Raw genomic sequence first — 16182 nt, 5'->3', positions numbered from 1 at the left:
TTTCTGTGCATCTGTATGGTAATGAACAAGGTTTAAGCATGTATTTTAGTTCAGTAGAGCAAGGAAGAGGATGGGAGAAGTAAGTCTCATCATAGAGATGAGTGCAAAGGTCATTGAGGACATTAAATACTTTCAGCTATCTGTATCTGTGGGCCCTGAAGCTGTGGAATCAACTAAGGATTAACAGTACTCAGGGTAAAAATATGTTTACTGAACATTATTTATGTACTTTTTGTCATTCTCTAAGCAATACAATACAACACCTATTTACATAGCATTTCCACTGTACCAGTTATTGTAAGTTTTCTAGAGAGGATTTAAAGTATACAGGAAGATATGTGTTGATTATATATAATTACTGTCATTTATATAAGAATTTGAGTATATGCAAATTAGACTAATGATGGGTTCTGGAATAATTCCCCCACAGATCTGAGGAATGACTGTAGTCCAAGAGGAGCTAGTCAGTTTATGTTGGAAACAACTGTTGAGATAGTATTATATTCTTCCTCAGACTAAGGTGGACTTGACTTTCAGCCCATCTTGCTTGTTACTTACTGTGTGTAATCTCAGTAAATAACTAAATGATTAGATTTCTCTGGGCCTTACATTTTGTATTTGTGTGTACAGTGAGGATAGGTGTGTCACAGTGCAGGACAAACTCAGCAGTCACTCCCTCTTGATGTTTCATGACTCCTTTTCTAAAGACTAGGGATTGGGTATAAAACTACTGTCTGTTACTGCACATTACATTCAACAAAGATAGTTCATTACACATTATGAAGTTTCTCTGAATCACCCTGAAATTTGTGTATATAGCATGCTGAGTGCTACTGTAAGCCCAATTTGTTGTTGATGTATCTTTCTTTCTTTTTCTGAGACAGGTTTCTCTGTGTAGCTTTGTGCCTTTCCTGGATCTCGCTCTTGTAGACCAGGCTGACCTCAAACTCACAGAGATCCGCCTGACTCTGCCTCCCGAGTGCTGGGATTAAAGGCGTGCGCCATGTTGATGTTTCTAAGTAATGGTTTTTCTCTTACCTGTATTCACTGACTTGGTGATCTATAGTTACACATATTTAAATACTGCACTAAAAATTTGAACATCTAGCTCTCAGTCCTTCAAAACTCTAACCATGTATATATCTCCAGCTGCTACTTCAGGTTCTCCAGTCTGGGTGTTGAGCAAACATCTCAAAGTTGGACCCCAAACTGAACTTCTGATCTTTTCATCAAAATTTGCTTCATAGACTTTCCCCTCTTCAGTTATGACATTTTAATCTTATTAGTTACTCAGGTCAAAAATGTGGAGCTAGTCTTTGACTCTTTTAGGAAACTGTTGGCTTTACCTTGAAAATATAACAAGAATCCAATTACTTTTCCATTTCTGCTGCTACCACTCTTGTCCAAGTCACTGTATTTTTTGGTTTAGATCAGTTCAGAATCCTACCAGTTTTCTTTGCTACCATTCTTGATTCTACACAGTAGTCTCAGCATAGCAGCCATAATGCAGTGACTAAGTCCAATCATGAAATTGGCTCTTTATATCCTTCAGAGGCTCCCCAGTTACACATAAAAGTTTTAAATTAAAATCCTTAAGTGACCTATGTGGACCTACCTGATTTGTTGATCAGTTCTCCTTCCTGTTTTCCTTTCTTTGATCTGCTGTATTGGTCTTCTGGAACATACCAAACGTGCGTCTTCATGAGAGCTTGGATCTGCAAAAGCAGTTAATGCTCTTAATCACTGAGCCATTTCTCTAGCCCTGAATGGATTAGTTTTCCTTTTTTGAGTCAGCCCTGGCTGGCCTGGAACTCACCATGTAGATCAAGCTGGCTTCTAACTCACAGAAGTCTGTCTTCCTCAGCCCTCTTGAGTACCAGGATTAAAGGTGTATACCACCACATCCAGCTCTGAATGGAATTATTAAGTGAAATAGTAGAATTTCGATGTTGGGCTTCTTAATTTCAATGTGTGTATTCCATCAGAAAAGAAAACTATGTCTTACCCATCTTCATTTTGGGGGTGCTGGGGAAGAGGGGAAGACATGTACTTGTGTGTGTGCAGGTGAGTACAGGTGCCTGTGTGTATTGGTACAGAGCCCAGAGGACAACTTGAGAGAGTTGGCTTTTTCCTTTTCTTCTGTCCTGATGATTGAACTCAGTTCATTAGTTGTCTTAACAAGCACCATTATCTGCTAAGCCATTACACAAGCCCTTAATATTTTCATATAGTCATATTTTATACATTTCAAGATTTTAGCAGCTTATAACATAATAAATTCTAGATGCATCATTTTATTGGTTTGGAATGTTGGAATTGATTTTAGTTTTTATTTCCTATTATAGGGAAATCTAAAACAAATAAAAGGGCAAATAGAAGAGCATAAAAAACGAATAGAGAAGTTGGAGGAATATACAAAGACATGCATGTGAGTAGAAAACAATCTTTTCAGGTTTTTGTATCTAAATAATCCAGTGTATTGTCTAAATAGTGAATGAATGTTACCATTATATGATGTTCTCACTTCAGTGTCTTTCATTTCTTCATAGATTGCTAAAAATTATACTTACCACATGATAAATCTATCTAAAAATTGAAAATAATAAAATGTTTAAATTTTGAAAATATAAATATGTAAAAATAGCAATACTTAAATCTTTGATATTGATATTTTGTGAATAAATAATGAATTATGGGGGCTGGAGAGGTAGCTCAGTAGCTAAGAATACTGGCTGCTCTTCTAGAGGACCCAGATTTGATTCAAAGTACCCACATGGTAGTTCGGCTCACAACCATCTGTAATGACAGATCCAGAGAATCCAATGCCCTCTTCTGGCTTCCATGGGCACTAGATAAATGTTCATAGACATACATACAGGCTAACTTACTCAACACATAAAAATAAATTTCAAAACGTTTAAAAACATAATGAATTGTGTCATAAAAGCTAATATATAGTATTTAATCTACCACCAAGGAATTTTAGTTGACTTTGCTTTGATATTGTTAAGCATGTGAATGATTGCTTTGGTTTATATTGATCTATATTTAACTCTTGTAGTAGCCAGAAATATGTATTTTCAAATAAACAAAGAATAATCAAAATCTCCTTTGCCTGTTTAGTATTGGGTGGTTTCTTTTGTATTTTTTAATTGATAGAGCACTACTCCATTCTCGTACAGTGCCAGGTGGTTGTTATTCTTGTTACTGTTGTAGGGATTGTTTGAAAGATAAAAAGCAGCAAGAAGAAGCCCTGATAAAAGAAATTGACAATACAAAATCAAGAATGTCTGAAGTCAATGAAGAATTGAGTCTTATTACAAGTGAATTGCAGAATGCTGGAATTGATAACCACGAGGGAAAACGTCAGCGGAAGAGAGCTGAAGTTCTGGAAAATCTTAAAAGACTTTACCCAGATTCTGTGGTAATTAGAATGAATAGTTAATTTTAAAGGCTACACTTTCTCATTTCTAAAAGTAGTCTTCTTACTTGGGATTGAAAAATATAATCATTGTAAGGAAGCAGAAGTATTTTAGAAATGTGTTTTATATTTAAAATATAATAGTAAATAGAGCAAGAAATAAGTAATTTCAAATTATGTTTGTAAGTAAGCATTGAACTTTTACATGAGCACAGTACCTAGCCAGTATACATTATAGCCAGTATCCCAAGGTATGAAGTAGTCTTTTTTTGGTCCTCTCAACAAGAAACCTCAAAACTAAAGTTCTTCATGATTTTTGGTATCATTGCCATATTTTAATTTTCTGACTGTATCCAGTAGTACTTAGTAGTATTCATTGGCCAAAATACAATACTGTCCTCTGTCACATGAGGTGGTAGCCTCACAACATTGTTTTCTGTTATATCAGGGGCCTCACTTCTGCCTCAGTGTTCCCTATGAGTTCTTATGGCCTGTCTTTTAGTATTTGACATTTAATCATTGCTGTTTCAAAACACTTGCCATAACTTCATGGTATGTTACATTTTCATGGTCACCTTCTTTATCTCCTTTACATTGTCTTTCTTGAACATCTTTTTTTTTTTTTTTCAGGGAACTGTGGGGGGGGCAAGGGGCTAGGGACTAAACTTAGGGCCTCATGTATATGAGGCAAGTATTCTTCCAACTGAGATATATATCCTCAAGTCTTTGGTGTTATTACTCAATAAGTAGAGCAGGAATATGGATTGAGTCACTTATTGCTCAAAGAAGGCAATTGGCTCATACTGTGGAAAAGCAGTCAAGAGGTTGTCCATTATAGAAAATGAAAGGTCTGAACAGCTGACCACATTAAAAATATTTAAGCATTCAGTTGAATTTTGAATGTAACTATTAAGTTAGATATATAAATTTTATACAATTAGTTATCTATGCTACTTTGTTACATTAGAAAACAATTACATATTTCTCATTAATGTATTTGTTTTCTTCTCCTACTAAGTTTGGAAGACTGCTTGATCTATGCCATCCTATTCATAAGAAATACCAGCTGGCTGTGACTAAGCTTTTTGGCCGGTACATGGTTGCCATTGTTGTAGCCTCAGAAAAGGTAGCAAAAGATTGTATTCGATTTCTGAAGGAGGAAAGAGCTGAACCTGAGACATTCCTTGCTCTGGATTACCTTGATGTAAGAAATTTTAATGTTTGGTTATTTATTAGTTACACAATTTAATATGTCTTTTGTTTAATATGCCTTTAATGTCTTTATTGCTTCAAACTGGCAGCTTTGGGACAGGGGTGGAGTGGGTGGTAATGGTGTAACTTGGATGTCAGTTAGCTAGTCATTCAAATGGCTGGTGTTTATGAACTAGTGGGTGAATAATAACAAGCAACTGCTGTCTTTCTTGATTTATGTTAATTCTTCCTAATCTAGTTTTGCTACAATTCTACCTGAATGCCTTCAATTCCGTCACTGGAAAAGTACACTGCTCTGCCTACTACCAACAATATGTTCTGTTTTATAACAAGGTATAAGAACTGGGTTAGGACATACATGTTGGTAATTGGCAACTGAAGTGTAGGTGTCTGGTCCTGATGAGCAGGCCAAATTTTGAGTCTTGAGATACATGTGGTGAAATACATTAACATAACTAAATCTAATTTACTTAACTAGAAAAGGAACTTTGTCATTACTATTCTTTGGAGATTCTTTTTATTGACAAATGAAGAAAATGTTCTATTTAGTTCAGTGGTCTAAACCCTGAACTATAGGCAGAGTGCATAGTGGTTAAGAACACAGATCCATCCAGCATGGATCCTGGTGCTACTTCTAAGTAGCCCTACCAGTTGGTTCTTAAAGTTTTCTGAACTTCAGTTTCTTCATCTATGAAGTAAAGGAATAAATCACCTTGTTGGACTGTTGCAAGGATCTTTACCTGGCACAGTGCCTGCACAGAGGAATGGAGTCAACAAATGCCAGCTGTGTTACTTAAGGTCAGACTCACCTTTTGTGCTATGCTTCCTTATTTTGGCTTATGCATATGCCCATGATGGAATTTTACTTTTAATTCATTTGCCTGTTAGAATATTTTTGTTTTGAGGGGGTGGGGAGGACAAAGTCTCATTATGTAGCCTTGGCTGACCTGGAACTCGATATGTAGACCAGGCTGGCTTCAAACTCTTAAGAGATTTGCCTGTCTCTGCTTCCTGAGTGTTGGGATTAACATGTACCACCACGCCTGGTAAAAATCATTTTTGTTACTCATTTTTCAAGACAGACACATATTTTACAGAAATCTGATACAGGAGAGTTTGAAATGATGGTTTAGCAGTTAAGAGGCTGTCTTTCAAAGGACCTGGATTAGATTCTCAACACACCTTCATAGCAGCTAACAACCATCTGTTAACTCCAATCATAGGTCATCTGATTCCCTCTTCTGACCTCTGAGTACTTCATGCATGTGGTGCACAGACATATATGTAGACAAAAAAAATTAAATTAAAATCTTATATAGGAAAAAATAATGACAACAAAAATCTTATACAGGGTAACCAAATGGCTCAGTGGATAAAGGCGTTTGCCACCAACCATGACATCCTGAGTTCAAAGCTCAATTCCTCTACCCACATGGTAGAAGGAGAGGAACCAATTCCCATAGGTTGTCCTCTGACTTCCAGAGTCATCCAGAGGACACATACACACACACACACACACACACACACACACACACACACACACACTAAATGTAAAAAAAAAAAAAAACTTACATAGAAATATATTAATTATAAAAGGAATATTTCTTTTTAGTACACAGTTCCTACATTCTACTTGAGGGGGTTTCTCTCTACACTCAGGCCATATGAACATGTGTACACATATATGTGTGTATATATAGCTATCTTTCCCCATGTACATACATATGCACATTTTAGTATGCATAGGATTTTTGTTTTGTTTAACAGAAATGAGATCATATTTGCTAGTTTTCAGTGATACACAGCAGATAAAATTATGACTTGTAGAAAGAAATCTGGAATTATGTCTGTGATCTGAAGGCTATCCTCCTGGTCATTTCAGCCTAGAGGATTTTTTGTTTTGTTTTGTTTTGTATTTAGATCTCTTAAGTACTAAGCTGCTTTTGGGTACATATCTAAGTGGCAACTGCATTCCCCTGTGTTTTATGATTTAAAGAACACAATGCACATCTTATGTATTGTTTTGTTCCAACTAGTTAGTGGCAGGTGAATTTGGAAGTTCTTCTGGCTTTTGATGAAATTTTCCTATTTTTGAAAAATATTACATAATATAATGTGGGATATAAGTTTCTCATGTTCTTACTACAAGTACATTGCATATAAGAACACATTGTTAACTGGGCAGTGGTGGCACACACCTTTAATCCCAGCACTCGGGAGGCAGAGGCAGGTGGATCTCTGTAAGTTCGAGGCCAGCCTGGTCTCCAAAGTGAGTTCCAGGAAAGGTGCAAAGCTACACAGAGAAACCTTGTCTCGAAAAAAACCAAAAAAAAATAAAAATAAAAATAAAAAAAAATAAAAAAAAGAACATGTTGTTAACCCTTGGCAATACTGTAAAAAGAATATAATAAGCATTTGGTTTTATTCTAGTGTAGCTAATATACTACATCTCCTTTTAACCCTTCAGATCAAGCCAATCAATGAACGACTAAGGGAAATTAAGGGCTGTAAAATGATGATTGATGTTATAAAGACTCAATTTCCTCAGCTAAAGAAAGTGATTCAGTTTGTTTGTGGAAATGGCCTTGTCTGTGAGACTGTGGAAGAAGCAAGACATATTGCATTTGGTGGACCTGAAAGACGGAAGGTAAGAAACTTAATCATACTTCTAGCTAAATGTTCTCATTTTCTCTCCCTCTCTCCTTCTGTTCCCCTCTCTCTTGCTTTTGTATGTTCTTTTTAATAAGGAAAACCAACCTAGGATAACATAAGGTGATTTCAATTGATGTTGGATAATGGGAACTTCTGATCATCCTGCCTCTGCCTTCCAAGTGCTGGGATTATAGGCATGTACTATCAGGCCCAGTTGTGTATGTGCTAAAGATTGAACCCAGGGCTCTGTATATTTAGCCAAGCACTCTACCAACTAAGCTACATCCTCAGCTCTTCAGTTGAGTCTTATAAAATTAACTTCTGTAACATTCTCTAAAATTTTATTTTAGAAATTGGATTTCCTATCCTAAGGCAGTTGAGTTTTTCACTTTGGGTGAAATACATGCCCTTGCTGATCCCTGTGTTTTCCCTGCATTTTTCTATGTACTACATTTGAATAACAGGAAGGATTTTTGTTGCTTTCTTTACATTCTTTGTTCATACATAACTTAATGGGAATGTGTGTGTGTGTGTGTGTGTGTGTGTGTGTGTGTGTGTGTATTCTGCCTGTACACCAGAAGAGGTAACAAGATCTTATCATAGATGGTTGTGAGCCCACCATGTAGTTGCTGGTAATTGAACTCAGGACCTCTGGAAGAGCAGCTAGTGCTCTTAACCTCTGAGCCATCTCTCTAGTCCCCATAGGAATAGTTTTTTTTTTTTTTGAGACAGTGTTTCTCTGTGTAGCTTTGCACCTTTCCTGGAATTCGCTTTGGAGACCAGGCTGGCCTCAGACTCACAGAGATCCGCCTGCCTCTGCTTCCCGAGTGCTGGAATTAAAGGTCTGCACCACCACCTCCTGGAGGAAGTATTTTTATATATTGAAATTTTGTTGGTGGTGGTTTGTTGTGTGTGGAGGTTTTTGTTTATTTGTTTGTTTGTTTGTTTTTTGAGACAGGATTTTTCTTTTTTGCTCTAGTTGTCCTGGAACTCACTCTGTAGACCAGACTGACCTCAAACTCACAGAGATCTGCCTGCCTCTGCCTCTGCCTCTCAAGTGCTGGGATTAAAGGCCTACACCACCACTGGCAGGCATACATTGAAGTTTAACACAATTGAATTTATAATAGCACAATTGTAATGTTAGTGAATACTACTAGTCTTTCAAGGGACTGACTTTTCTCTCAAAAGTAAATATTTTAGGGTCAGAGGAGATGGCTTAGTGGGTAAGAATGCTTCTACAGGCATGCAAACCTGACTTCAAATCCATAGCACCCACATAAGCCAGGTATGGCTCCACATGCCTGTAATTCTAGCATTAGATGGCAGAAACATTTAAATCCCAAAATCTAGTTAATCTAAATAACAAGCCTCTAGTTTAGTAAGAAATATTGCCTCAGAACAGTAAGGCATAGAGCAGTAGACACCCCATATCCTGCTTTGGCCTTTACGTGCGCGCGCGCACACACACACACACACACACACACACACACACATAGAAATATATTTTTTCACCTGAACAATTTGAATTCTATTGAGCAATGCTAAAGTATTGCTCAAGTAATTATATATTATTTTATAAAGTATTATCAGTGCTTAAGTGCCTAAGTCATAAAGTAAGATTGATGTTATACAGTAATTACTTAATATGACTTTGGGTAAGTTCCTAAACCCTTATTTTTTTACTTAAAATTGAGGAGATAATACTCTTTCATAAGATTATGAAGCTTACATTAAGAACATCACACATAATGCTACCAGAATGCCTAGCAAATAGTCCTCAGCAAGCAATAACCACTTCATGATCAATTAACAGTTAACTAAAATGCCTAGTATCAAAAAATCAATACAAAACAAGCTGTTCTTCAGAAAAGAATTTCCATTCTTAAACTGACCATTTTTTTTCTCATATGATTAATGCTGCGTACATTTGGTGCTTCTTAAAAATATTAAGGATAACATGATCACTATCTTTATGTATGTGGGTGTTTTGTTTGCATGTATGTCTGTGCACCATGTGTGTGCCCAGGACCCATGGAGACCAGAAGAGGGCATCAGCTTCCTTGGAACTGGTGTTACAGAGTTACATGTGAGCTTCCATGTGGATGCTGGGACTGGAACTCAGTCTTCTGGAAGCGGCCAGTAAACTTAACCACTGAGCCATCTCTCTAGCCTCTGTACAATCGATTTTTTAAAGATTGTATACTCAGATAAGGCCATGTGTCCCTGCATTTAACACATATTTACAGTTTATTTCTTGTTCACAACATGCTTTATCTCATTATATTGTATCTTGTTCTTAGTATTTCAGAATTTTAATCTGGTTTATTTGTCAATATCTCAACTATTTCCAGAAATGTAAAAAAATTTTTTTCTTCTTCTGTGTTTTAGATTTGGTAAAACAATTTAGGTAGATAACACATTTTCACAGAAATTCATCTGCAATTTGTGCTTTTGATTTCATATAGACTTCCTATATTTTAGAATTTTACATTTCAAGTGACATTACAAAATAGTCTAGTTTATTTAAAAAATAGTAGCATGTATAAACTACATACAATACCTACAAACAACATAATGTAAAATCAGCAATTCTGCTAGGCTTGGTGGCACCTATCTGTGAGCCCAGAGGACTTGGGGGTGGAAGCAGAAGGGACAGGAGTTCAGGGTCATGTTTGGCTCTCTAGTGTGTTTCAGACCAGTTTAGATTACTTCAGATCTGTCTCAAAAAGAAAAAAGACAGACAAAAATCACAGCTTCTCACAGGACTGGAGAGATGACACAGCAGTTTAGAGCACTTGGCTTCCCGAAGACCTGGGTTCAGTTCTCTGCACCCACATAGTGGCTCACAACAACGTACAACTCCTTTTATAGGTGATCTGATACTCTCTTTTAGCCTCCACAAGCACCAGACATGCACATGGTACACATACAAGCAAAACATTTATACATATAAATCTTTGAAAACTAAGGAAAAAGATATCAATAAAAGAATAATATATAAGGCAGGAGGTAGAGTGCTTGCCTAGTATGCTTGACTAAGGCTTTAGTTTTTTCTCCTTCCACCCACCCTGACAAATGTACACTAATGTGTAATATGATACCTGAAGGCATTTGTACATGCAAATTATTTCCAGGAAAATATCAAAGAATTTAAACACAAATTTTGATTATCTCTGGGGAAAGCAGCTGTGGGGCCTATGGCCAGGAACATTTTTTATTCTAATTAAGTATAGAAACATTTATTAAATGTTTGAAAGTTGAATAATTTACTCCATTAAAGCACTCATTAAGCTTGGGGCAATTTTATACCTTGACTTTAAATTTCTTTCCATATTCATTTTGGAGAATGCAATTGGTTTGTGGTATCATAAGATTATTAAAGATCATTTTCATAGTAAGCTATTGATATATATGTCAGAATCTTCAAAACAGGATTATGTAATACAAATTATTTGATATTAAATAAGTTTTTGCTTTTCAGAATTATGTCTGCTTGAAATGAATATATAACTTGTCTTAAACCTCTGAGATTGCTTTTAATTTGTTGCCTAGCCTTAGTAAAAATGGGTTTGATATTTGTGATTTGTATTCTTCATAAAGCAGTATTTTATTAGTAAAGTTTGGAAGGTGTTTTTCACATCTATAAAATCTCAGCTTCAAAATGAAGCTTAAAATACATTTCTCTAAGGTAAAATTTTTTTGATGCAGGCAGTAGCACTTGATGGAACGCTATTTTTAAAATCTGGAGTGATCTCTGGAGGATCAAGTGACTTAAAACACAAGGCTCAGTGCTGGGATGAGAAAGAGTTGCACAGTCTAAGAGACAAAAGAGGCCAACTAGTCCAAGAGCTAAAGGTAAATCAAAGTTATAAAGTATTAAGGAAAATAATTATACAAAACCAAGTCATTTTTCTTATTAAGTTCTGTGGATTACTTGTTTCTTGTGCCTTTTTCTTTTTTTTCCCCCCCCTCTGGCTATCCTGGAACTCACTGTATAAACCAAACTGGCCTCAAACTCAGACACCTGCCTCTGCCTCCCAAGTGCTGGGTTTATAAACGTGTGCCATTGTATCTGGCTCCCTGCACACATTTTTGTATTAGGTATTATTACATATTTTAAGTTATTTGTGTAACAACTAAGTTAGTACTTTCTCATACATATTGTACATTGCATTTTAATTTGGCCAGGCATGGTGGCACACACTTTCAATCTCAGCACTCTGGAGGTAGAAGCAGGTGGATCTGTGTGAGTTTGAGGCCAGCCTTATCTACAGTAGTGAGTTCTAGGACAGCCAGAGTTACATATTGAGACTCGTCTAAAAAAAAAATCCTCCAGGATCTGCATTTACAGAAGGTTGTGAGCCATCATGTGGGTGCTGGGAATGGAACCCAGGTTCTCTGCAATAGTAGCCAGTACTCTTAACTTCTGAGCCATTTCTTCATCTCTAAGTGTATAATTTCTAAATAAAATGTCAGTATAGAATCTTGATCAATATAGTAAGAGAATATATAGAATTAGATAAAAATTGGTTCCAAAAACACATGGATTTTTTTTTATATCACACTTTGCTGACTGGTTTTATGTCAAACTGACATCATCTAGAGTTGTTTTGGAATAGGAAACCTCAATTGAAAAAATGTTCCTACCATAATGGTCTGTGAGGTATTTTCTTAATTGATAATTAATGCAAGAGAGCCCAGTTTATTGTTAGCAGTGCCACCCCTGAGCTGGTGGTATTAGGTGCTATACAAAAGCAGGATTAGCAAGCCATGAGGAGCAAGCCAGTAAGTAGCACTCTTTCATGGCCTCTCCAGGTTGCTGCCCTCCTTGAGTTCCTGCCTGACTTCCCTCAATGATGGACTGTTAACCCAGAAGTGTAAAATGAAATAAACCCTTTACTCAAGTTATTTTTAGTTAACAGTGTTTTTATCACAACAATAGAAAACCTAATTAGGACACACTTGGTAATATAATCCAACATATGAATTAGAAAAGTCATATGCTTGTGTTTAGAAAAGACATTTTATAAAATTCAGTAACTAGGCCTAATTAAAATACGGAGTAATCATAGATTTGAATACTTAGGCCCTAGTTGATGAGCTGTCATGTATGAGAATTGGCCTTGCTGGAGGAAGTATGTCATTGGAGGGTGAGCTTTGAGGCTTCAAAAGCCCATGCCAGGCCAGTGTCTCTCTTTGCCTGCTGCCTGAAGATCAGCTACTCCAGCACCATGCCTGCCTGTGTGCCACCATGCTCCCTGCCCTGATGATAACGGACTAACCCTCTAAAGCTGTAAGCAAGCCTGTCATTAAATGCTTCTTTCATGAGAAAAAAAATTTTTTTTAAATACTGAGTAAAAGATTAATTGGTTCAGGGCTGAAGAGATGTGTGATGGTTATTTTTGGTTGTCAACTTGACTACATCAGGAATTAATTAAAACCCCAAAATGGAGGAGCACACCTGTGAGGGAATTTTGCTTATTTGAAGTGGGAAGATCCACTCCTAATCCATCTTTGATGTAGAAAGACTCACCTCTAATCTGGGCCACACCTTCTGCTGGAAGCCAATATAAGGGTATGGGAAAAGGAAGCTTCAGTCTTTTATAGCTTGTTCTCACATCGATAGCAAATTCATTCTTTCATGGGCATTGAGCCTACTTCTTTGGAATTCTGGCATATACTGAAGGCCAGCTGAGACATCCAACCTCATGGACTGAAGACCTACTAGATTCTTGGATCTTTCATTCATAGGCAGCCATTTTTATATTAGCTGGACCACAGTCTATAAGTCATCCTAATAAATCAGATAGATAGATAGATAGATAGATAGATAGATAGATAGATAGATAGATATTCATTCCATAAACTTACACAAGAGAACCCTGACTAATACAGATTTTGGTACCAGAAAATGATCTAGAGTAACAGAAGTATAAGATGAATATTTTAAGTATCTGAAATAGGCTTTCCAATTTGCCAGCACTTCGAGTTACTGAAGCCTCTCTTAGAAGCTTGGAGAGTACTGACAGCCCATAGTGTGAACTCTTTTACAAATTTTTGTTTTGTTTTGTTTTCTGGAACTGAGGACTGAACCTAGGGCCTTGTGCTTGCTAGGCAAGCACTCTACCACTGAGATAAATCCCCAGCCCCTATTTTACAAATTTAAGGAGACAAGTGCATTTGATTATCTCAATTCACCAATTATACGTGGCAATAGATTTGGTGACTCATATAAAACTTTTGACATTTTGTGGAAAATTAAGGAAAATGATGATACTGGTCGCTCCTAACATCTCTGCATAAATTGATAAAGGAAAAGAATGAGATTTGTGATAAAATTAACCAACTTCTAGCATCTCAGAATATGGTGAAAGACAACAATAAACTTAGTGATAAAAATGACCAGCTCCAGATGTACATTAACAATCTAAAGGTTTCTAAGTATGCCCTAGAGGAGAATCTTCTCTCCAGCAGCCACAGCTCAAGTTGCAGAAAATAAAACCAAAGCCTTCATTATAAGGTTGGCTGAATTACAGCAAAAATTCAAGTATCAGCTTCAGAGGGTGTTGGCAGTTAAGGGCATTAATTGGTAAAGAATGGGATTCTATAACTTGGAAGCGGATGTGTAGTAGGACCCTGAGAACTTTGAACTCTCAGAGTCTCAAGGGTTTAATCTAAGAGTGTAGTCTCCACCCTCAACAGAAGCTAAACTTTCACCCTTGAAATGTTGCCTTTTCTGTCTCTGACAATACTGATGTCCTTTGGAACCTACCATTAGTTGCCTCTAGACCTATAACCAGACATAAGGTAAAGCAGGCTCCTAGAGGGGAGGTAGAAAGTGTAGTCCATGAAAATGTGTACTACACTAATAAAGAGCTTAATGAGTTTGCTAATTCATCCAAACAGAAATCTGAGGAATGTGTGTGGGAATGGATTTTAAAGTTGAGGGGTAATGGTCAAAGGAACATAAAACTGGATTGGGGAGACTTTATTGATATGAGCCCATTGAGTAGAGATTCTAGGTTTAATATGGAAGATTGAACAGTTTAAAAGGGTGGGGGGCAGAGTCCATTTGAATGGTTGGCTGAAGCATTTTTCAAAAGATGGCCTACTGAAGAGGAGTTGGAGATGCCTGATATCACTTGGCTTGGTGTTGATGAAGGGATTTTAAGGTTCAGGAAATTGCAATGCTAGAGTGGGTACACTGGGTAAAACCTAATCCTCTACAATGGGAAATCCCAGAAGTCATGCCTTTCACTAATCCTCTGAGATGTAAAAAGATGAGAGGGGAGGGGTTGGGGTTGGGGATTTAGCTCAGTGGTAGAGCGCTTGCCTAGCAAGCACAAGGCCCTGGATTCAGTCCTCAGCTGGGGGGGGGGTCACCTTTCTTTAGCTGGGTGGTGGTGGTGCATGCCTTTAATTCAGCACTCGGGAGGCAGATCTCTGAGTTTGAGACCAGCCTGGTCTACAGAGTGAGTTCCAGGAAAGTCGCAAAGCTACACAGAAACCCTGTCTTGAAAAACCAAAAAAAAAAAAAAAAAAAGGTGAGAGGGGCACCAGCACATTTGAAGAGCTTTGCCATCACCCTTTACCTTGTGCCAGGGCTAGAGAGGCTGATGCTCTGTTGGATGAATTAAATGCAGTGGGTTTAATTTGGCCCTGAAGTAGCAGGGTCCAGATGGCAGTACTGAATCACCAAAGTCAAGGTGATTGTAGTTATTGTAATGGGCAGCACAAAGTAGTGTCCATAATGGCCTGACCCATAATGGTCAGCATAGGCAAAGTGAATGTCATGGTGGCTTGATTTGTATGGACCTTTGGTACTGGCTAATCAATTATAGTGTTTTTAGGCATGAAATAGATAAACAAGTGTATTTCATTTTTGTTCAGTTTTTATAAGTGAAAAATTATCAAACAAATGAAAGGAAGTCTACATTGGATTATGACAAAAAGGGAATCTTGGCCCATGAACTAATTTTCAGACTTGAACCAGTTTACAGACCCAGAAACCTTTGAACAAAGGGATGGCCAGGTTCCCCTGAGGAAGGACCTGGATGAAATACCTAAAAGTTTTACTGTTAGTCTTCCCCCAGACCTTCCCCAGAGGGACCTACAGCCTTTTACAAAGTTAACTGTACATTGGGGGAAAGGAAGTGACCAGACTTTCTGGGGTCTGTTGGATACTGGTTGGATACTGGAACATGTTGCTGATTCTGGGAAATCCCAAGAAACATTGTGGCCCTGCAGTTAAAGTAGGAGCTTATGGAGATCAGATCATTAATGGAGTTTTGGTTCAAGTTCAACTCACAGTAGGTTCAGTGAATCCTAAACTCATCCTGTGGTTATTTTCCCACTCCCAGGATGTATAATTGGAATAGCTATACTTAGAAGTTGACAGAAATCTCACGCTGGTTCACTGACCTGTGGAGTGAGGGTTATTAGGTTGGAAAGGCTAAATGGAAGCCTTTAGAGTTGCCTCTTCCAAGGAAGATAGTGAATCAAAAACAATATCACATCCCAAGGAACTGCAGAAATTAGTGTCATCATCAAGGACTTGAAAGATACAGGGCAGTGGTTCCCATCACATCTCCCTTTAACTCTATCTGGCTACTACAGAAGACAGATGAATAGTGGAGAATGGCAGTTGACTATCCAAAACTCACTCACTCTAGTTTCAGTTGCTGTATAGTAGATGTGATGTCCTTACTTGAGCAGATTAATGTATCTCTTGATACATGGTAAGCAGCTTGTGGTGGTTTGAAAGAAAATGGCCTCCATAGGGAGTAGCACTATTAGGAGGCGTGACCTTGTTGGAGAAGGTGTGGCTTTGTTGGAGGACGTGTATCACTGTGGGGGTCTCCTATGCTCAAGGTATGCCCAGTGTGGCACGCAGT

The 16182-nt window shown here is 37.5% G+C and overlaps 1 protein-coding gene across 1 annotated transcript in view; it reads left to right on the top strand.

The window, feature by feature from the left end:
• Smc1b (structural maintenance of chromosomes 1B) overlaps nt 1–16182 on the top strand; it is a 78276-nt gene that overhangs the window by 24148 nt on the left and 37946 nt on the right. Inside the window, exons 8-12 of the mRNA XM_036208957.1 lie at nt 2346–2428; nt 3217–3424; nt 4440–4625; nt 7101–7280; nt 10997–11143. Coding sequence (XP_036064850.1) covers nt 2346–2428; nt 3217–3424; nt 4440–4625; nt 7101–7280; nt 10997–11143 — 804 coding nt within the window. The remainder of the gene's footprint in view (nt 1–2345; nt 2429–3216; nt 3425–4439; nt 4626–7100; nt 7281–10996; nt 11144–16182) is intronic.

Source organism: Onychomys torridus, chromosome 16 (genome assembly GCF_903995425.1).
Source record: "Onychomys torridus chromosome 16, mOncTor1.1, whole genome shotgun sequence".
Taxonomy (NCBI): domain Eukaryota; kingdom Metazoa; phylum Chordata; class Mammalia; order Rodentia; family Cricetidae; genus Onychomys; species Onychomys torridus.
Note: the sequence above shows the minus strand (reverse complement) of the source record. Positions and strands in the feature narration are given on the sequence as shown.